This window comes from Eubalaena glacialis, chromosome 19, assembly GCF_028564815.1.
Source record: "Eubalaena glacialis isolate mEubGla1 chromosome 19, mEubGla1.1.hap2.+ XY, whole genome shotgun sequence".
In the NCBI taxonomy this organism is placed as follows: Eukaryota; Metazoa; Chordata; class Mammalia; order Artiodactyla; family Balaenidae; genus Eubalaena; species Eubalaena glacialis.
The window spans coordinates 39179817-39200570 of record NC_083734.1 but is presented as its reverse complement, the minus strand read 5'-3'; the positions used below and the strand labels follow the sequence as shown (position 1 = coordinate 39200570).

Here is a 20754-nt window from a genome sequence, read left to right as displayed (position 1 = left end):
TGAGAGAAACAGATGTGGGCTCCGGCTGGATTTGGGTTTGTGGGAGGCACAGGCGAGAGGAGAGACGTGGTGGATCTCGAAGAGTCCCACCCCAGGGGTAGAGGAACGAAGCCAAGTCCCACCCCCTCCCAGCCTTCTCATTTCTGCTTTCTTATTGGACCCATTTTATATATAACATTAATAAAAAAGAAGAAAATAACCACTGAGCTCTTTGAACTGGAGGCTAGAGGCAGGCAGCTCTCGGCGGAGGGCCGGGAGTTGGGGAATGTGTTTGGTGGGGAAGGCCCTCTGAGCCTCCAGGGTCTCCTGGGGGAGTCAGAGCCCTGGGGACCTACTGCTGGGGCTCTGGGCTCAAGGACTGGGCTGAGCCTGGCCCTGGGTAGTAGGTGCTCCTGACCCCATGGCTGCCCCCACGGTCTGGGGAGTGGAGGCTCCCAGCCCTTGGCCCCCCTGACTCCACTCTGCTTGGTGGCTTGGCATCCCCTGCCAGCCAGCAGCCATCCGCCACTGCCGCCGGGTCACCTCAGGGCTGCTCTTTGATCTTGGGCTCACATGCAGACACGCTTGCACACGCGTGTAAACCCCCTGCCTCCACACCCTGGCCCCTCACCCTCCTGTCTATCCCTTTCAGCTGGGGGTGAGGGTGAGGCCTCAGGCAGGGGGAACACCACTGCTCCCACAGCTGGCAGGGACCCCAGGCCACTGGGATCCAGGCTGGACCATGGAAACAGACAAGGGGTTTCCATGTTGACCTTTCCTGGGAGTGCTCGGGGCCTGACTCAGAGCCCTTTTGCTGCCGCGGCTGCCGGCCTGGGCCAGCAGTGCCGCCACCCTCCTCTTCCAGCTGCCAGACTCCGAGACTCTGGGGACAGAGAGCTGGAGGTGGCAGTAGGAACGGAGTGGGGTGTGTGTGAACAAACATCTTGGCACAGATGGGAGACAGCGTGAATGCACGCACACGCTTGTGAAGCCACCTCTCTCGCTTATACACACACACGTACCAAGAAACGCATCTCTCTACCATCACACATACATGGACTCCCACCTCAGGCAAACGTGTTGCCCTCTGAGGCCAGTACACAGATCCAAACGCACACCTGAGACATGGTAGCATCACACAAATATACAAATCGTACATTCCGAGGGGTACACAGGTGCACACACACATCGCTCAAGTCACCCGAGCATCACACACACACACACACACACACACACACACAAACACACACAGGTATAGGCAGCTCCCTGTACTGGAAAAAGTCTAGGATGGAGAGTCAGCAACACCACCCAGCAGCCAAGGTGACCCAGCTTAGCCTGGAACCTCTCTGTCAGAATCTCAGTTTCCTCATCTGTCAAATGGGAACAACAATCCCCACCCTTTTGGCCTCTGTGGCTACGGTGAGGCACAAAGCAGAATAAGGATGAGAAGGCAGAAGACAGAAGGGCCTTGTGGAACAGCAGGGCTCCAGAACGTGGGGGCCCTCCAACCCTCACCTCACCCTTCTGCCTCTCAGAAAATAGGCCTCCCCTCCCACCACGCCCGAGGGTGGTGGAAGGGAGGAGGGCCTCCAGCCCACGGACGCCAGCCAGGCTGGCAAGGGTTAAGTGGCAGCTGCCAGGCGGGGCTGAGCTGAGCAGTTTGGGTTGAGGGCTGCGTGCAGGCAGGAGCAGCGAGGCGGCAGCCGGGCAGACTTGCTGGAGACACTGCATTTTATTAGGACTGGGCTGCCAGCAAAGGGAGGGAGAGGGAAAAAAAGGGCAGAAAGAGAGAGGAAGGAAGGAGGGAGGCTGGGCGGGCAGGCTGGCGGGCGGGCTGCTTCGGGATGAAAGGATGTTGTAAGCTCCCTAATTCCTCCCTGCTCATCCCTGCTCTGTCAGGCTGGATTAACTGCCCGGGTGACCTCCCTCAGGGTCAGCCCCGCCCCTCACCTCCCCTTCCTCCTCTCCTCACCTCCAGGCCAGGCAGGTGGCCCTCTTCACCAGCCCTGGTGGGTAGGAGAGCCACGAGGACAGGGACTTGGGTGGGGGACCTGGCAGAGTGCCTAGGTGGGGCAGCTGAGCCCATCTTCTGCCAGGTGCTTCTTGACTACACTCGTTGCCTCGTGACAACCTTCAGGGAAGAAGAGGGGGGCGAGGGAACCCCAGTCTGCCCTGAGGATCACTGTTCTCCAAACCTTAATAAGGGCTGGATTTGCTAAACTCCTACTCTGTGCCAGGCACTTTGCATGTTATCCTCGCAACAGCCAGGGAGGGGGGTGGTATAGTACTCAATTTTCAGATGGGGAAGCTGAGGCTCAGAGAGGTCCAATCTCTGTCAAGTTCACATAACTAATACATGGCAATGCTGGGATTTGAACCCTGGTCTGTCTGGAGAATGGGTGCTCTTCATGGGCTTTTCTGCAGCTCAGGTTACTAAGACGCCAGGGCAGAGTGTCAGAGAGCTGGGCAGCTGTGCCCACCCCAACCCTCCAGCCCTCCTCCCTGAGTTCTTCCCTGGGAGAAGTGGAGGCGGGAGGGGCTGGGCTTCTTCCCCAGGGCTGATCCTTGGAAAAGCTTAATGCTGTAGTCAGGAATGTGCACGCTGGAGTCAGCTGACCTGGAGTGAATCCTGCCTCCACTACTTTACTGACTGTGTGATCTTGGGCAAGTCACTTAACCTTTCTAAGCCTCAGTTTTCTCATCTGTAACATAGGAATAATGCTACCTGCCTGGCAGGTAGTTGTTGCAAGGACTAAATGGATAATATGTGTAAAACGCTTCACAAGGCATCCAGCACATGGTGCGTACTGCTCGGTGTATCAAAGTTGCTGTTGACGATGGTGACAGGGGAGATGGGGCTTACTGCCCACCTAGCCTCCTGCCCCATCCCACCCTCAATGTGCCTGATTCAGACCCAGGCCCCTGGCTGCACTTACCACACTGGTCGATCCACCGATCTCTAGGTGCACTCCAAAAAGGATTCAACCAATATTTACTGAGCACCTGCTCTAGTCCACGCACTGTTCTAGGAGCTGGTACCACAGATGACTGAAGCCTGGGGAAGGGAGGCACAGACCTGGGCTACGAGCTCCATGGCCAGAAGCAGGGCCCACCCCGGACAGGCCCCCAGCTGGACAAACCTGATGCAGTCAGAGAGACTGGATGGGTTGTCAGAGGAAAGGGCAGGGCCAGTTGGTGGTGGGTGGGAAGGAAACGTAGAAAGGCTTTATGGGGGAGGTGGGATTTGAATTATGCCTTGAAAGAAGGATGGCAGCATGACAGGCAGAGATGGGGGTCTGGGAACATACTCCCTGGAGACCCCACCTGCAGAATAACTCCTCTCCTAGGACTCATGGGGTGCAGAGGAAGGAGGCTTGTGGGGGAGCCTGAGAGCAGGAGCCTCGAGGACCCTCGCAGGTTGGCTAGAGCTGATGCTGAAGGGAGGGGAGGCACGGACCCAGCGGGTCCTTAAAATCTTCCCCGGATGCAAGGCTCAGGGTCTGGCACTTCCCAGCCCCTCAGATGTGCTGGGAGCCACCCTGACTCTGAGAGCCTGGAGAAAGGAAACTCCTGCCCCTCGACTGGAAGGAGACGGCCCCTGCCCTTCTCACTTGCGGAAGTGGACGAGAAGGATGGTCTCTACCCCTGTCCTTGAGGCCCCTCCCTTTAAGGGGTCCCAGGCACTAGTGGATCTTAGAGACCTCACCCCAAATCAGCCTCTGCACACCACCCGCCTCAGCAGCACACCATCACTACCACTTACTCCCCAGGCCAGCAGGGCCCCCAACCTCCACAGGGAAGGGATTCTGGGCAGCTGAGACCAACTGGACACTCGATGTGCAGCCTCCCAGCCTAGGGGAGGGCTCTGGTTCGCCAAGTCAGGCTGAGTTGCATCAACCAAGCCCGGAGGGGATGGAAGAGGAGGGCAGGGGGAGAACAGAGAGGGGGAGGAGAAGGGAGAGCCTTCAGCCAGCACCCTGGCCTCGGTTTTTCCAGCTTTAATTGCAGCGTTAATCACCTTAACAAGCTGTTTACCAGCCACCCAGCAGCCTGAGGCTGGGAGGCTTAGAAGCCAAAAAGTGCTTGGAGATGAGTTTCCTTGGCCCCAGGGAAGGGGGGGCGGGAGAACAGTGTTTATGGGGGCCCTGGTGGGGCTTGGGCCAGAGGGAGCAGGTTGGGGGGATGGCAGAGAAGGCTGGAGCCAGGGAGTCAGGAAGGCCAGCCTCCAGCTCTTTTCAGGGGCCCAGTCCCCCTCCCCCAGAAGTCAGTTCCTCAGGGTGACCTTCTTGGACCTCCAGCCCCTGTCTTTCTCCTTTGTCACTCAGCCATGCTGGTCACTGCTAGCTGAGTGATTCTTTCCAGGCCCCCAGTCCTAGCTCTGTGGAGGCAGAGCCTGTGCCTCACCTTTACTGTCTCGCCTCCTGCTTATAGCACTGGGCATGGACCACGTGGAGTATTTTTGTTCACCCTGGGGAGGGTTGCTGGGCTGCAAAGCAAGGGGCCTGGGGAAGTCTTTTATACCAAGGTCCCTGGGGGCAGAGCTGGGCAGGGTTTGAACTGGGACATCAAGCATGAGGGCAGGGGCTTTGGTGTGTCCACCCCATGCGCGTAGCGCTGACTGCAGAGCAGGATGCTCAGTGGACATCAACTGCCCAGATGAGTCAGTGAAAAGAGCTCTTGGGACCCCTCACACAATCCCTCCCACTCCCATCAGATGAGGGAGTGTAGGGCTGAGGGGGGAGTGATAACTGCCCCCCTCTCTCGGCTGTTGGGGGTTAACCAAGACAATGAGAGGAGCACCCAGCACCCAATCACCAATCGCTGCTTCTGAGCACCTGCAGGAACTAACAGTGACTGCACCCTCACTAGGCATCATCTCTTCGGGAAGTGGCCCCAGAGCGACTGTGTTACTTGCCCAAGGTCACACAGCAAAGGAGGGGCAGTGAATTTAGGAGACCTCCTGGCAGAGGAGAGAGTGTGGAATTGGCCTGTTGAGCCCCGAGGTGGGCTGTCTGAGAGAATGAGCGACTTAGGGACCCAGGGCAGCTGGGATAGACACCCTGGTAGGAGGCAAAGCTGGGGAGGGGACTGAGAGGGGGCGGGGCCTCAAGGCCCAAATTCCTGGGTTGTCTCCTGGCGCAAATGGGAGCAGGACTGGCAATGTCTGCTGAGTAGGCAGGGACCAGAGACTCCACACCTTGGAGGATTAGGTGGGGCGGGGGAGGGGGTATCCCCCCACTCTGGGCCGTTCATCTCGCACCTGGCAATTGGCAGTGGCAGAAGCAGCAGCAGCAGCGTGCCCTTCCCTGCGCACTGAGGGCGTCTGGCCACATCATGCAACGCGTGTGGCATTGTCCCATGCCCACCCCTGGGGCCAGTCAGGCCTGCCCTGAGCTCAGGAATCACCAGTGGGGGAGGGGGGGTGACATGCCCTCAGCTAAGGGAGGGTAAGGGGGAAAGCTGAGGAAAGCAGGAGGCCAGAGGAAGCAGGAGGCTGGCTGGTAAGGAAGGGAAGTCTCCCAAGTGCAGACTCAGATCCTCCCAAGATCTGAGCAGTGAAGATGCTAATGGAGCACCTACTGTGCACCAAGCCCTGTGCCAGGTGTTTTCACAGGCACCGTCTCAACTGCCTGGCAAGGGCAGTGCCATTATTATCCCACTTCCCAGGTGAGATAACTGCGGTTCAAGAGGTTCAATAGTTTCCCCTAAAGTCCTCCAGTCTAGCCTTCTGAATCCCTGGCCTGTGGGCCTCTCACCACCCCATGGCCTCTAAGACTGAAATGGAGAGAAAGCAGAGAGGGGGCCAAGCTCAGCTTTCCCTCCTGTTCCCAGATCTGCCCTGTGCCCTTAGAGACACCAGGGTGTCGTAAAGTAGGACACACATGTGCAAACACCCAGGCACACGTATGGATACTTCTGAGCTCTAACCCTGACTTTGACGCTTATTCACTGTGTATCCTCAGGTAAGTCATTTGCCCTCTCTGAGGCTCACTTTCCTCATCTATAAAATGGAGCTAATCATATGTATCTTTCAGGATTTCTGAGGAAATTAAATAACACATATAAAGGGCTTAACACAAAGCTTGGCCCAGTGATGGAGCTCAATAAACTATGCTGTCAGTTCTAGATGAAACCAGCTTGTATGCAGTTAGGACACTCCTCAGTTGACCTTGGGAGTTCTAGGTGCCCTCAATGGGCCCAAAGTTGACCCTTCCTCCTAATGAGGGGAAGTCTCATATAGAATTCCTCCCTCTACTGGGAAAGTCCTTTCTTGATTCCAACCTAAGTCTGCCACATGCTTCAGATGTAATGGAAGGACAGCCACCCAGGACAGACCCATGTGCTGGGCCTTAGCACCAGCAGAAGGGAAGAGGGCAGGGTTTAATACAGGCACACCTTGTTTTGTTGTGCTTCGTTTTATTGCACTTCACAGATATTGCAATTTTTTTTTTTAACAAATTGAAGGTTGTGGCAACCCCGAGTTGAGCAAGTTTATCAGCACCATTGTTCCAAAAGCATTATTTTTAAATGAAGGTACTTTTTTTGTAGACATAATGCTATTGCACACTTAATAGACTACAGTATAGTGTGAACAACTATAGTGCAGTGTAAACCTAACTTTTCTATGCACAAGGAAACCAAAAAATTTGTGTGACTCGCTTTATTGCCATATTCATTTTTATTGTGGCGGACTAGAGCTGAACCCACAATATCTCCGAGGTACGCCTGTATCTTTCAGTTACTAATCAGCTAAAGAGCTGCTTCTCCACATCTATATACTTGCAGTGGTTCGTTCATTTGTGTTTCCATTGTAACAGGAATATTTTCCCTCATTTATCGTAAGACTAGTGAACAGCATCCTATATCTATCTTGTATCCAGCCAAAATTTTCTTACCAATTTTGTACCAAAATTTTCTTACTTCTGGAAGATTTTTCCCCCCTAAGATGTCTTGAGTTTTCTAGGTATACAATCAAATATCAGTAAAAAGAAATCCTTTGTTTTTTCTCTGATTTTTTTTTTTTTGTCTAGCAGGAGGGATTCTGGGGTTATAGCAGCGGTAATCTTTCATGAATGAAGAAGTCAGGAACTTCATTTGCCTCTGCATTAACTCTGATCCAGGCAGGTACGGGATGATCTCACCTCTTCAGGCACCTTCTCACCTGGGCTGCTCAGAGGGCTGTCCTGGAAGCACAGTCAGAAGTCCTCACCCTTTAGCCAGTGTCCTGCACAACTTCCTCCCCTCTTCACAAAGCAGCTTCTGTCCAGCCCACCCCTCTCGCTGTGGGGTGTTTGGGGAAGACCGTCAGACTAGGGTTCTGCTCACAGGTGGAGACCAACAGAGGAACAGGGATATCTGGACAAGACATCTCAGGGACAGAGAAGGTTTTTCTAGCTTGGCAGTCAGAGATAATACTAACAACTAATCCTTGCTGAATCCTGACTGTGTTATAGTGCCTTTTGTTGTTTTAACTCATTTAGTTCTCACCACCCTAAGAAGCACATGCTATTAATTATTATCTTCATTTCCCACATGAGGAAGGTGAGGTACAGAGAGGTTAGGAAACGTCCCCAACTTATATAATGTTATAAACCAATGTTACCTCAATTAAAACAAAGAAAAAGGGGGGAAAAAGGAACTTGCCCATGGTCATAGAGTTGGACTTGAACTAAGGCCTCTGGCTTTCATTTTTTTCTTGTGTGCGTGTTCCTGGGGATGACTATACTCTTCAGCCTTATGTGGTAAGTTGGTGGGACAGAGGAGGATTTAGGCGGATGGGGGAACTGGGGCAAAGGAATAGGTCACCATATCCCCTGGCATACCTGGTGTATCTCCTGGCATAACAGGTGAATCCCCTGGCATACCTGATGTATTTCACAATGCACCAAGAGTGCACTCTCCCTGTCTCCCTGACCTTCTTCCTTTTTTTTTTTTTTTTTAATAAATTTATTTATTTTTGTCTGCGTTGGGTCTTCGTCACTGCACGCGGGCTTTCGCTAGTTGCCGTGAGTGGGGGCTATCTTCATTGCAGTGTGCGGGCTTCTCATTGCGGTGTCTTGTCTGTGTTGCAGAGCACGGGCTCTAGGCGCGTGGGCTTCAGTAGTAGTGGCGCACAGGCTTAGTTGCTCTGCGGCATGTGGGATCTTCCCGGACCAGGGCTCGAACCTGTGTCCCTTGCATTGGCAGGTGGATTCTTAACCACTGCGCCACCAGGGAAGCCCCTCCATGACCTTCTGAGATATCATTCTGATCATTATCCCCACTGCACAGTGAGGAAATAAAGATCCGGAAAGGTAAAGTGACTTGCCCAAGGCCTCTCAGCTGTGTGTCTGCATTCCAGAGACTCCATGAAGTTTCTCTGGACGAGGAGACACATTTTACTTTCCAAGGGGCTGGGGGAATAATTCTTATTGTTTGGATGGGGCTGCCAAGGGGCTGGGAGTGGGAGGGAGTTGAAGCCAGGGATGGTCCCAGGGCAGATTCAGGCTTTGGAGAAGGAGGTAGGAGGACCTGAGGACGTCACCAGGGGTGGAAGAAGCCTGCATTGGTGGGTCCAGCTGATCCCCCTGGGCTTGGGGAATGTGACAGGAGCCCAGCAGAGGCATGTCAGCAGCCTCCCACAGTCTGGCTTCCCCCAGGATCTGTTGGAGCAAAGAATTCCCGGTGGCTCCAGGGCTGGGAGGAGGAGTTTGCAGCAGGCCCCAGCTTGCAAGGGCAGAAAAAGCAGCTCCTGGGGCCAGCCTGAGAGGAGTGGTCTGGTGGTTCTGTGGCAGGCATGGTGGGAAGTGGGAGGGGTGGGACCTGGGCAAGGATCCCATGCCCCCATTCACACTTAGTCCTCTGCCCAGCCCCACGCACTGAGGCCCTCCACCCCAAAGAGAGTGGGAGCACCAGGCTTGGGGAAGGGGTGGTCAGGCAGAGAAAGGAACCACTGAGGGGAGAGCCCCCCAGTCGGAGAGGGGAGGCCAATGCCCTGCTCTCTGGCAACCTCCAGTCTGAGGAAGAAGCACAAGTCCTGATGGGTCAGGCAAAACAGGACAGAAAAGATGATCGTGGGGATAGGCTTCTAGGCCAAGGGGATTCCTGAGCAGAGAGGGGAAGGAATGATGCCCTCCAGGGAGCCTCATGACTGGAGTAGGATAATCTAGATGCCATGCTCCTGGCCTCATGATTTGGCCTGTATATTATTCATCAGCTTGAAGTGGGGAGGGGGAGAGAATGGGGGCTACAAGCCAGAGTGGAAGTCCTCAGGCTGGCCAAAGGATCTGACCCAAAATTCAACTGAACTCTGAAAGAGCATGGTTCAGATGAAGCTCAGAGGAATATATTCCACATATATTCCACAGACAGTAGAACCCTCCCCTGCAAATGAAGTAATCTCTCCATTTTGGGGCCAGAGAGACTGAAGGCCTGGCACTGCGCAGAGTTGAATCAGAAACCTTGGTGTTTGGAGGAAGCTTGAAGCCAACTCCTTTCCCTTCCTGGGCTGGCAGACACATCCCCCAGGATGCCACTGGGGCTGAGTACCTTAGAGACGTCAAACTATGGGGACTGAAAAGAGCTGCAGAAGGCATCCATTCTGGTGGGAGAAGCAAAGCCCTGTACTCCGGGAGCCTCCAGTCTGATGGGAGAGACAGGCTGTGCTTTACAATGCCCCAGACTGGAGTGGAAAGTGGTGGTGGATACACATCAACCCCTTATACACACACACACACACACACACACACACACAGGATTTAGGAAGAGAAATTATCTAAGCTTCAGAGGGGGTGTGTAACTTGCCCAAGGTTACACAGTAAGTAGTAACCAAAGCAGTGCTTTCCTCACCACCCTGTGACCCCTGAGATCCCTCCTCCTTGAGTTGCTGTCAGGGCAGGGGCGCAGAGGGTTCAGTGGAGCCCTCCGAGAGGACAGCCTTTGGGTTTCTGTGCCAGGGCTGGAATCTATGGCTACATCTGGGAGCCACAGGATGTGCCAGGAAGGGCTGGGACAGGAGCTCTTGCTGGAGCTCAGGAAAGGAAGCAGGCAAGGCTTCAGGGAACAAAGAAAATAAAGTTATAATCAAATTATCAGGTTCTTGGCCATTCAGTCTCTCTCCCCAACTGCTTACCAGGGAAATATTCTCAGAAAATAGGAGATGGACAGCCAGGAAAAGGGGGTGGGAATGAGAAGGGAGCGGGAGAAGCTCACACATAGGGAAGCTAGTTTGTGCATTTCTGGGGATGTTTCAGTCTATTTTCGCATGTGTTTAAGTCCCTGGGCATTTCCTTCTTGGTTCATCCCTCTGTGTTGTGCTTCACTCTGTGAATACATAACCTGGGAGTGTACTTCTCTGTATATGTCCATGTACAACCATGGAGGGCTTCCTGTACACATGCTCACGTGTGTCTCACATGCAGCTCTGCCCACTCCATGTGTGCTGTTGTGTGTGTGTATGCACTTTGTTCTATGGCAATGTGTGTGCCCTTATGATGTCCCTGGGCCTGGGTCCTTGCATCTGCCTGTCTCTGTGCATTTGTCTGGGGCCTTTGTACTTTGAGGTTTGGGGTAGAAGAAACTTTAATTCCCCCCTTTTAACCAATCGGGGCTGGCCAGGAAAGGGGGAAGGGGAGGCATGAGGAGGCAGCCACTTTCCTCTCTAACTTTTTTCATCTTGGAAGGGGAGAGACAGTAGTCGCCCAGGGACTCGCTGATAGGATTTCTCCCTGGCTGTCCCAGGTCCAACAGCAATGCTACTCAGAGAAGGGGTGGGAGAAAGGGCTGGAGAGGGGAGACTAGAGATGAAGGGCCCCTCCTCTTCACTACTCCTTGGCATGGGAGAAGCCAGGAGACAGATGGGAGAAGCCAGGAGACAGATGGGAGAGAAGGGAAGATATGAAAGAGAAATACTTTAGGGTCAGTGAATTTTTCTTTTCCACCCTTATTGTTAAAACATTACTCATCTCTTGGAACAGGGGCTCCCAGGTGAAGGGGGACAATCGACCCTTGAAAACCAGGTACTTTGGGAACAGGGTTCAGAGGAGTTTTTGCAGAGGCCTGAAGCCCATCCCCACACACTGGTCCCAGCCTCCTACCTTCCACCCCAGTCCCCTCTAGGCACCACACCCACCTCTGCCTCCTCCCAGGCCAAATGAGCCCTGGCAAGGAAAGAGTTATCCCAGGTGAATCAGGGGTGGGAAACACCTGCAAGATGCTTCTCTGAAGGAAGAGGCTTCAGTGGTCCCAAGGACAGAAAGCTGGGAGAAGATTTGCCACCACTACAATGCAAGAGTTGAGGTTAGATGCCAGGCAGAACTAGAAAGCTGATTATCAGATCAGGGGAGGAGAGAGAGTGGGTGTATCATCACCTCCTTGGAAGCAAGAAGTCAGTGTATGTCTTCTCTGGCCCTTCCCTGCTCTGCCCACATCCTTTATAAGTTCTGGGGAAGTCCTTGATCTCTAAGGCCTCATCTACACAGGCCTCAGCTACCCGGATAACATTCCATTGACTCTGGATACAGTCCCAGAGGCAAGTTCAGGCATCCAAACTCAAGTGAGGTTTGGAGCTGAGTAATCAGCTGCTAGGGCTATGCAGACATTTTGTCGGGGGAACAGCCAGCTCCGCACCCCACCTTGCAGGGCAGATGTGGGGTGGGGGAGGGGCGGTCTGTCACTCGGTCTTCCCAGCCCCCTCCCACCACCGCAAGCTCCCTCTTCCCACCTGCAAGTAATTTGGCCAATGGGAGGGCAGTTCAGATGGCAGTGTGGAATCCCTCTAGATCTGTGTGTGCTTGGTGGGGAGGGGGCTAACTCCTTCCCCCCAGACCCAGTGCGCCCTTTTCCTCTTCACAGCGGCAAATTACTTGTAATTATCTTGCATTGAAAGCCTTCAGGAGCTGCTCCCAAAATTGCTTTAATTGAATTAATTGAATCTCATTTTGTTGGGGGAGAGATGGGGGACATGTCTTAAAATAGCACGTGGGGAGAGGGAAGGACAGCTCCAAGTCAGCTTTCCTGTGGCTAAGACCCGTGCAGGCGAGAGAGTGGGCTCCAGGCTCAGCTGCTTCTAGATCCCGGCGCTTTTGCATTTAGGACCTTGCCTGTGTCCTGCTCTCAAAGGTGATGACCCGGGATGTGTGGAGTTCTCTAGTCTCCAGCCCCTTTTCTCCTCCTTGCCCTGAGGAGGCAGGTGGGCTGGAGGCAGGAGGTGAATGGATGGCCGTGGCAGTATGAATTCAGCATCGCTGTGACCTCTCCTCTTCGATAATCATACAGCAGCTATAAACGCCATTTATTAAGTGCTTACTATGTTCCAGGTACCATGTCAAGCATGTTACAAGCACCATCTCATTTCATCATCACAACCGCACTGGGAAGCAGGTCCTATTAGTGTTCCCATCGTAGGGGGGAGAAAAAGGAGGCTGAGAGAGAGGTTAAGCAACTTTCCAAAAGTCACACAGCAGAGCAGGCCAAAACCCCAGTTCTAAACCATTCAGTAGTGTCCCCCCTGCCTTATTGACCCAATTTTCCCAGAGAGGTGTCCGCACAGGAAGAAACCACAGCCTCCCTTTCTGCAGCTCCAGCGGTTTGTGGGAAGGGAATGGGGTACCTCTTCCACTGGGGTTCATTCCCATCAGCAGTCAGGAGCCCAGGGAAACTGGACCAGCTCCCAAGTGGACAAGGATTCCTGATTCCACTGAAAAGGGAGGATGGATGGGTGTAGGGAAGAGGGGGCACTGTCAGCTCAGCTGGCCGCTGGCTGGAAGAATAATTATACTCCTTCTGCTACTTAAGTTTACAATCTGGGCTGTTGTTTTAACGATGTGACTCTTGTTGGGCTGTCCAATTAATCTCGCCTTTGGAGGCTTTCCGAGATGGAGCGGTAGATCTTATCTCAGGTCTGTGGAAAGAAGAGTGTGCAACCTGCCGTGGGAGGGAACAGCCACCTTGAGGACCTGTGGCCTCAGAGAAGACCCAGAGGAGGAATCTGGGGCTGGGGCTACCGAGAGAGCCGGTGGAGATGGGGTGGGTGGCGAGGGGCAGGAGAAGGCATCGGTGGGGAGGAAGAGGAAGGCGTTTCTCTTCCTGGCATCCTCATTCTTCACTGCTCCTAGAGCTTGGCTTTGACCCACCCTGTGCCATTTGCCACCCCCAGGAGACCCCTCCATGTATATTTTGGGGAATGGGGGTGGCCACTGACACATAACAGGGCCTAGGAGGGGCTGATTGCAGGCCTTTTGAGGTGGGGGGCTCCCACTGCCTCTCATAACCCCTCTCCCCTACATAAGACTTCAATTTGGGCTTCTCTGTGGCCAGCCTGGGTTGGCGCGAAGTGCCTGGATGGGCTTTCCAGTTTGCTTGGGAACAGGTTTAGGTAGTAAAAGGGAAGCTTGACTTGGGAGCTTCTAGTCTGGAACTGGAGGCCCCTCCCCCAAGGCCTTGGGCCAGGCTGGGCTGGATTCCCTGAATTATTTGCAGCCCCTGTCCTCAATCCCCCTGCTGCTGAGTGCCAGGTGCGCGCATGCGTGCATGGGTGTGTGTGTGTGTGTGTGTGTGTGTGTGTGTGTGTGTGTTGACTATGCCCTCACTGCCCTCTGTACTTCCCTTAGCCTGGCACTTACCACACAAGTGGCTGGTCATTGTCTGGCCTCTGTTAGCCCACAGGGTCTGCCTAGGTCACCTTGATATCCCCAGGATCTAACACAGAGCAGGGGCTCTACAAATGTTCGTTGGATGGAGAAGTCCAGTTCCTTCTGGGGTTTTCCTTCTCCTCTCCCTCCTGCTCCCCCTTCCACTAGGTGAGTTGGGGCCTTTCCACCCCAAGGAGCTCACTTCTCCCAGGGGAGGACTGGACTGGGTCAGTAGGTGTGGCCTCTCCCAAGGTGAGCAGGGGCTCTCCCTGGGCTGAAGGTGGGCACAGGGGGCTGTGAAGTGCCTGGCTCCCTCCAGAACTGGGCCAGGAGAGAATTTGCTGTGAGGATCACTCAGACTTTGATCATTCCCTGTATTAGCATCTTCTGGTTTCACACTGGAGTGTCTGAAAATATGGATATTACTAGAACATTCCAGAGCTAGAACCCGATAGCCAGTTAGTGGTAGAGGAGGATCCAGTGCCTCTAGTTCAGTGCTGGAAGAGTCAGATGGGAGAGAAGAGAAAGCTGAGCAATCACCCCTTGGCTCCAGAAGTCATGACATGAACATACCTCACAGCCAAGGCCCAGGTTTCTGTACCAACTTTAATCTCTGGATGCTCATGATATGGGGGATGGGAAGAGCTTGGGGAGCTGCTAGTCAGATTGGTTATAAATATGAGCAGTTCTATTCGACAGAGACAGCTGTGAGGAGCTAAATTGCTGGGCTCACCCCACCTATTTGGGGGCATCTCTACCTACACTTGTCCTCGTTCTCCCCAAAGTGTTACCCTGCTGGGTTCCAGAGAGTGTGTGCATGTGGATTTGTTTAGGTATTAGGGATAGGAATCAGACTCTTAATAAATACTCATTGAACTAGATGGGTAATTGGATCCATTATCTACTCATAGTGGGTAGACATGGGGAAAAGAGGGGCTTTTTTAGGAAGAGAGTAAAAATTACCCATAGGTGCACAAAACTACTCCATCCCATCTACCTCATAGGATGGTGAGTAGGTGTATCAGTTATGGGGGTAAAAATCAGGAAAAATCAGTGGGTGGGTCTCAATGGTGGTCAACTTGAAGACTCTGGATGTCCACTTCACTTCTGCTTTTACTCACCAGTGGGTTGGGCAGGACCCAAGGCACACAAAGAGAAAAAACACTCAGTGTTTGTTGCTGGTTGAACCCCAGGCTGTGGTGGGACTGCAGTCCTTTCAAGGAGTGGCAAGACTAGGGGTCCTGGGAAGTCTGAACTCCAGCCAGTGAGTCTCTCTCCAGAGCCTCTGACCAGCTGGAGGGAAGGTGTCCAGTCCTTGGTGGTGGTGGGGGGCAATGGCCAAGGCTGTTTGGGTTATGAGGCAAGGAGGAAAAGACTCCACCCCATCCTTTTTCTCCTCTAGCTCCTCATCCTCCTGAGAAAACCCATCTGGATCTGGCTTCCTCCTGGTCCAGAAGGGGTGCAGGTGGGCTGGGTCCTGCCTGGGCACTATAGGAGGGCTGGGAGCCTGACCTGCTCTTCCCCAGATTCACATCATCTGAGGTGGAGCCAGGACATCAGGGGAGTGATGCTGATACCAGGCTCCGAAGTTGTTGCCATGGCCACTGGTGGGCAGGGCCCCTGCCTTGGGTAGATCCCAGAGGGATGGAAGGGGTGGGGAACAGGGAGACAGGGAGGGGGACCTCCCAGGGAAGTCCCCTTCCTGTCCCCCAGAGTTCTGCTTCAGGAGCTTCTTGTACTTGGAACGTTTGTTCTGAAACCAGATCTTTACCTATGGGGAGAAAAGGGGAAAGAATGGAAGGTCAGGAGGAGTGTGCCTGTGGAAGGGAGTGACCAAGGGAAAGGGACCCAGCGGGAAGAAGCCGTCCTGGGAGAAGAGCAGAAGTTGGGAACATTTGCTCCAGGCCTCCATAAGCCCCTGAAGGCCCTGAGTTCCTGCATCTGAGTTAGAATCCAGTTCTCCCAGTCTGGGTACCCTCCTCTACCCCCTGAATCACCCCCCTACCTCCCCTGCACCCCCCACACACCTTTTAACACATTCCCCCAATTTACTGGGGGCCAGCTAGAACTGTGAAAACAGGGCTTGGGGACTCATCAGTCATTCACACCTGAGGGTGAGTTCCCAGAGAACACACTTGGGGAGGGTTAGCATGCAGGAAGGATGGGACTGGCCCCACCTGTGTCTGGGTGAGGCCAAGCTGCGCGGCCAGCTGGGCCCTCTCGGGCAGAGCCAGGTACTGCGTGTGCTGGAAACGCTGGTTCAGGTGCTGCAGCTGCAGACTCGAATAGATGGTCCTCGGCTTCCGGAGCTTCTTGGTCGAGGCCTGCGGGCGCCGCTCTGAGGGCTCCGGGGACAGCGGCGGCTTCTCCGAGTCTGGGGGGCGGCCCGAGACGGTGTGTGCACGCATAGAGGGGCTGACGCGCCGTCTCACGGCTCATCTGCATGTCGTTTGCATTCCGGCCACGGATTAGCAAAAACTCGGGCTTGGGGTTCGGCCCTTCTCTACCTTCCGCTCCACCCTCCTTTCAAACCCCACACGTCCACTGTGTGCCACGTGGGACTAGCCGCAGTTCTTGCCCTCAGGGAGCTCCCACTCTTAACGGTCCTGTGACCCTAAGGGGGACAGAGCCACTGGCCGGAGCGAGGGTCGGGGCGGCGCCCAGCGGCGGGATGACAGAGTTCAGCCGCGTGCGGTGGCGCCAGCTTGGGGCGGGGCGGGGAAGAAGGGCTGGGTCGAGGGCTGGGCTGAGGCCAGGAGAGCACGGGGGAAGGGCGTTCCGGCGCGGGGGGGGGGGGGGGACTCAAAAGCATTGTTCGGAGACCCGAGACAGTGTCTGCGTGGCAGCCTCCCCGCTGCCGGAAGAGGGGTGGTCAGAGGGGCCCGGCAGAGTGGGCCTTGGACGCCAGGATGAGCACCCCTCCCAGCTTCAGAGTATGGAAAGTGCCCCAGGGTTTGTCATCACCTCCCCTATTGTAAGGGCCTCCCTCTCCTGAGGCACATCCTCCAGAAAAGTGACCATCTCTTCCCTCCCCCAGGGCTGGCTGGCTAGAGTAGTCGGCTTTCAGGGGCCCTAGAAGCCCGGTGGTGCAAGGCAGCCCCCTCCTCCGCCCGGCCGCACCCACGGAGGGGTTCCCGGCTAGCACGGAAGGTGACCGGGGTTCGGAGAGCGCGCAGCGCCGGCAGCTCAGGCCCTCTGGGTCGCTGCTGGATCGCGCTTGCGGTGCCGCCGCGGGAGATCTGGCCACCTCCTGCCTCCCGGCCCAGCCTCTCGAGGAATCTCGGTCCGGGAACAGCTCGGCCCCGGGATGGGGGTGGGCGAGGGGTTCCCCTCTTCCGATCCGGGCGGCCCCGACTACGCCACTCTACGGGGACATCGGGACCATTCGTGTAGAGAGCAGTGTTGGGGAGGACGGAGCGGCCGAAATGCCCGCGGGCTTAGGGTTCGTTGCATTCCTCGCGGGGCTGCCGGCCGACCTCAGCCGACAGAGCGCTGCGCCCGGGTGCCCAGACGCAGCGGGGGTCCGACCGCGTCCCCCACCCCCGCCCCCGTCCCCTTCCTCCGGTCGGGCTCACCCCACACTTCAGGTTCCACGCCCTCGACCGGCCGCGGTGACCCTGTGCCTTCACCTCCCCCGCATCCCTCACCCGTGGCCTCAGGCGCTGCGGGCTTCTCAGATCCACCCCCCTCGACCCCCGCCTCAGCCAATTCCCAGAAAAACCGTTGGGTTTCCGCTCCCGCCCGCGCCTGTCGGGCCTCCCCTGCTTAGACCCGGCTGCTCGCCGCCCCGGCGACCACTCGCGCCTCTCTGGCTCCGTGAAACAATTCGGACCGTGAGGCAGAGCTAGCGGGGAGCCTGCCCCAGCTGCTAAACTCTCAAAGCCCTCCGTGCCCTAACTCTGCCAGCAGACCACCCACCCACCCCCCACCCCCCACCCCCCCTTCCCAGTTCCTTTCCCAACAGCTGCTTTCTCCACACCAGTTGCAGAAGTCACGACTGGATCTGCCCAGGTCTTGATTCAGGAGCCCAAGGGCCTCCCTTGAACCATAGCGGCACCTGCCTGCTCATCAGGGTGGTGGCACGCAGCTCACTTGGAGCCAAACCTCTCCCTGAGGCTGGGGTGGACAAGAGTGGCGGCAAAAGGAAGACCCCCAAGCCCTCTCTCACGTCCCAATCATTTAATCTAGGGTGAGCCCAATCCCCCAGTTTCAGTAGGTAAATGCTATAATCTAATCTAAGGACATGTGTGGTTTTCGTTGGATCCGGGGAAACTTTGTAAAGAAAAGGAACCCTTCACTCTCTTGTCCTTAAACCAAGAAAAGGGAAGGCAAGAGTGTAGAAGACAGGATTGAAAATATCAACCCCAATTCCAAGAATTCTCTTAAGGACAAAGTTATCTTATTCCCACATTCCCACCCCACTAAACAGACACACACGCACACACAAATGTACCACATTAGCATATACTGAAGAGAAGAGGCCAAGGGATTCGTTTTTTAGAAACTAGATCATTTGTAGAAACACCCCCCCCCCGCAACTGCTCCTCTTCCAACCACAGACCCAGAAGCGGGAAAGAGGCAGCCCCAGTTCTAGCACAGAAGGCAGTTAACTTTTGGGGGCTTTGAGGAAGTTCCCTAAAATCCTCTTTTCTGGCTTCAGGCAGTGAAAGCCAATTCGCAAGGGCCAAGCCTTTCTTTGGACCTCAGTTTGCCCATCTGTACATTAAGAAGCTCCTAAATCTCTAGGGTCACTTCTGGCTCTGATGTTTATGAGCTCATGTGTCTCAGCAGAGCAACAAGGGAAGGGAGGGAGACATCTTGGTCCTGGCTGACTCCAGCTAAGTCACCCAGTGGTTGTGCATCCTTAGAGAAAACTGTGCCAAGGACAATTGTGGGGGTAATTAGGTGGGGACAGGGAGTGCAGGGGAACTGAGCTCTAAACCCAAGCCACTACAGATGGATGTATGTACTGTGTTGCATGGGTACAGCCTGTGCAAGGCCCAGGAACAGGAAGACAGGCCAGCTCCCTGGCTTCTTTGAGGCCTTCCAGTGAGCACTTTCTTAGGCGCTCAAAGTTGCTCCAGGCAATGTAACTGGGGCCTGAGCTACCCCAAAGGCAAGGGGTGGAGATAACAGGAATGGCCAGTTCCTTTGGCTGGAAGGCTGAGATCTACTACGAGAGACTGCCTGACCCACCTGTGGCTACATTCTTAGAATGATGGGTAGTAGGATTTAGCCCCAGATTCTACTAGGTCAGCTTTTGGTCTCGGTCTGGCACATTCGGGCGCCAACTGGGGAGAGGGGGAGGGGCCCCGAATAAACCCCCACTTCTACTGCCCTCCAGCTGGGACCTGATTTCTACTTATCAGGCTGTGGCTTGAGCACTGATTTCTGAGACAAGAACGTGGAGAGGGGCGACATGAAGGAGAGAAGGAGTGCATGATGGAGAGAATCCTAGGGAAGGGGCTAGGCACCTACACCCACATCTGGATTGTTTCAGTTTTCCGTTATAAGTAGGTACACAAGCCCGCTGCTCCAAGGGGGTGGGGTAGGGAGCCCTGCCACCCGCCTTCACACAACTGCAAATCGAAACCAGGTCGGTCTTGAAAGGAGACCTAGATCAACTCGCCCCCGCCCCTCCCCCCTGTCTCCCGCCCCATCCCTTCGCCCTCCCCCCAACCCCAGATCCCGTGGAATCTGAGTAAGGTCTGAATCCTGCCAGCTGCTCCCAACCAGGCGAGGGCGAAGTTCAGGGGCTCACTGGAGCAGGACCCCGGAGGTGGGAAGAGCCGCTGCGGCCGGACTTACCTGGCTCCCGCTCTTGATGAGACTGCTGAGACGGCGCCGTGGGTAGCTGGCAGGGCAGGTAGGAGTCTCCGGGGGTCGCAGGCCCAGTGTAGGGATAGGGCAGGACGTGGCCATACGGCCCAGAATAGGGCAAATCGGAGGCGGCTGCGGTTGCAGGGGACAGGCCAAGCTGGTAGGCAGCCACTACCGATGGGACGGGGGCGACGTCCGGGAAGACGGCTTTGGAGGCATCCGGGCCAGGGAGGGGGCAGGGCAAAGAGGTCATTGCGGCCGGGGCCGGGGCCGAAGGGCCTAGGCCATGGCCCCGCACGGAGTCCGCTCCCTCCGCCAACTCTCTCTTTTCGGAGCCTCGGGCGTTGGAGCCGGATGAGCCCCCCAATCAGCCTCCCCCACACTTATCCCGAGGAAAGTGTCTCTCTGCGCCTCATCCAGCGGAGAGCGCGCGCCTGGGAAAGGGGTTCCGGGGGGTGCCCCCCATGGCTTTTCCCCCTCCAAATCCATGGGCCCCCCCCCGCCCCGGCTCGCTCTTGGCTTCGGTTCCCGGGACCCGATGGGGTCCCCGCCCACTTAAACGCCGCGGATTGGCTACCACAAGCGGTGACCTCATGGAGGACTGCAGCCGGGGCCCGCCCCTCCAGGGCAGCCCTGGGTAGGGAAATTCAGAACCGGGAGATGGGAGGAGAGCAGTGCGCACGGCCCAGGCCCAGCCATCTCGGGATCCGCTCCGAGAGGGATGCCGGGGTTGCAGGGCGTTTGGGGCAGTCCGATCATAACCGCAGAAACGCAAGGAAGTTGACAGGGCCGCGATGCCTTGGCGGAGGCGCTGCGGCTGCGGGGGCGCAAGTAACCTACGGTCGCGCTCTCCGACTCTGGGGGATCTGCGCGGCGGTTGTGATCCCGCCGCCACGGACCTGCAGAGGAGTCGAGACCAGCCAGCCAGCCCCGCAGCTTATTCAGCGCGTCGGAATGCGTCGCTGCCGAGCGCTGGCAGTTTGTTGGTAAACAGACGCCGGGTCGGAGGCGGTACCGCCCGGCGCCCAGCCGGGCTGCACGCGCGCGGCGCGCACACCCCCGCGGGGCGCCCTTGGCCTGGCACGCCGCGACCGCCGCGACTGCGCCTCACCGCCCCCGTCCTCGCTTCCGCTTCCGGCAGGGGCCAGGGTTTGGTTGCGACACCGCAGCTCCACAGGCCCCCGAGGCCGAAGGAGGGGTCCGCCGTCTGGGCTTCTGCCAGTGCGGCGCCCCGCCTTTCCTGGCGCCGCGCGAGGCTGAAGCCTCGCACGAAGCCGGACAAAATCCGAAAGTGGGAGGCAAGTCCAGTTTGATGGCTCCTCGGAGGGCGTAGGAAATACGGCAA

General features: G+C 56.0%; 1 protein-coding gene across 2 annotated transcripts; it reads right to left on the bottom strand.

The window, feature by feature from the left end:
• Positions 1 to 14740: 14740 nt before the first annotated feature.
• On the bottom strand, positions 14741 to 20010 carry DLX4 (distal-less homeobox 4). 2 transcript variants are annotated; one of them, XM_061175558.1, is made up of 3 exons: positions 19398 to 20010; positions 15767 to 15963; positions 14741 to 15360 (listed from the first exon to the last, which is right to left on the bottom strand). In XM_061175558.1, exons 1-3 carry the CDS (start codon positions 19660 to 19662, stop codon positions 15118 to 15120), a joined length of 705 nt encoding a protein of 234 aa, XP_061031541.1. In that variant the 5' UTR covers positions 19663 to 20010; the 3' UTR covers positions 14741 to 15117. The 2 variants fall into 2 exon arrangements, with proteins under 2 accessions (XP_061031541.1, XP_061031542.1); XM_061175559.1 differs by lacking the exons at positions 14741 to 15360; positions 15767 to 15963 and adding an exon at positions 16001 to 16953.
• Between the last annotated feature and the right edge of the window lie 744 nt (positions 20011 to 20754).

Coding starts and splice junctions, on each gene's coding strand:
- DLX4 (XM_061175558.1), bottom strand. CDS start 19,662: ATGACCTCTTTGCCCTGCCCCCTCCCTGGCCCGGATGCCTCCAAAGCC. Junction 15,964..19,397: donor TCATCAAGAGCGGGAGCCAG/GTAAGTCCGGCC, acceptor GCCGCCCCCCAG/ACTCGGAGAAGCCGCCGCTG. Junction 15,361..15,766: donor TTGGCCTCACCCAGACACAG/GTGGGGCCAGTC, acceptor TTCTCCCCATAG/GTAAAGATCTGGTTTCAGAA.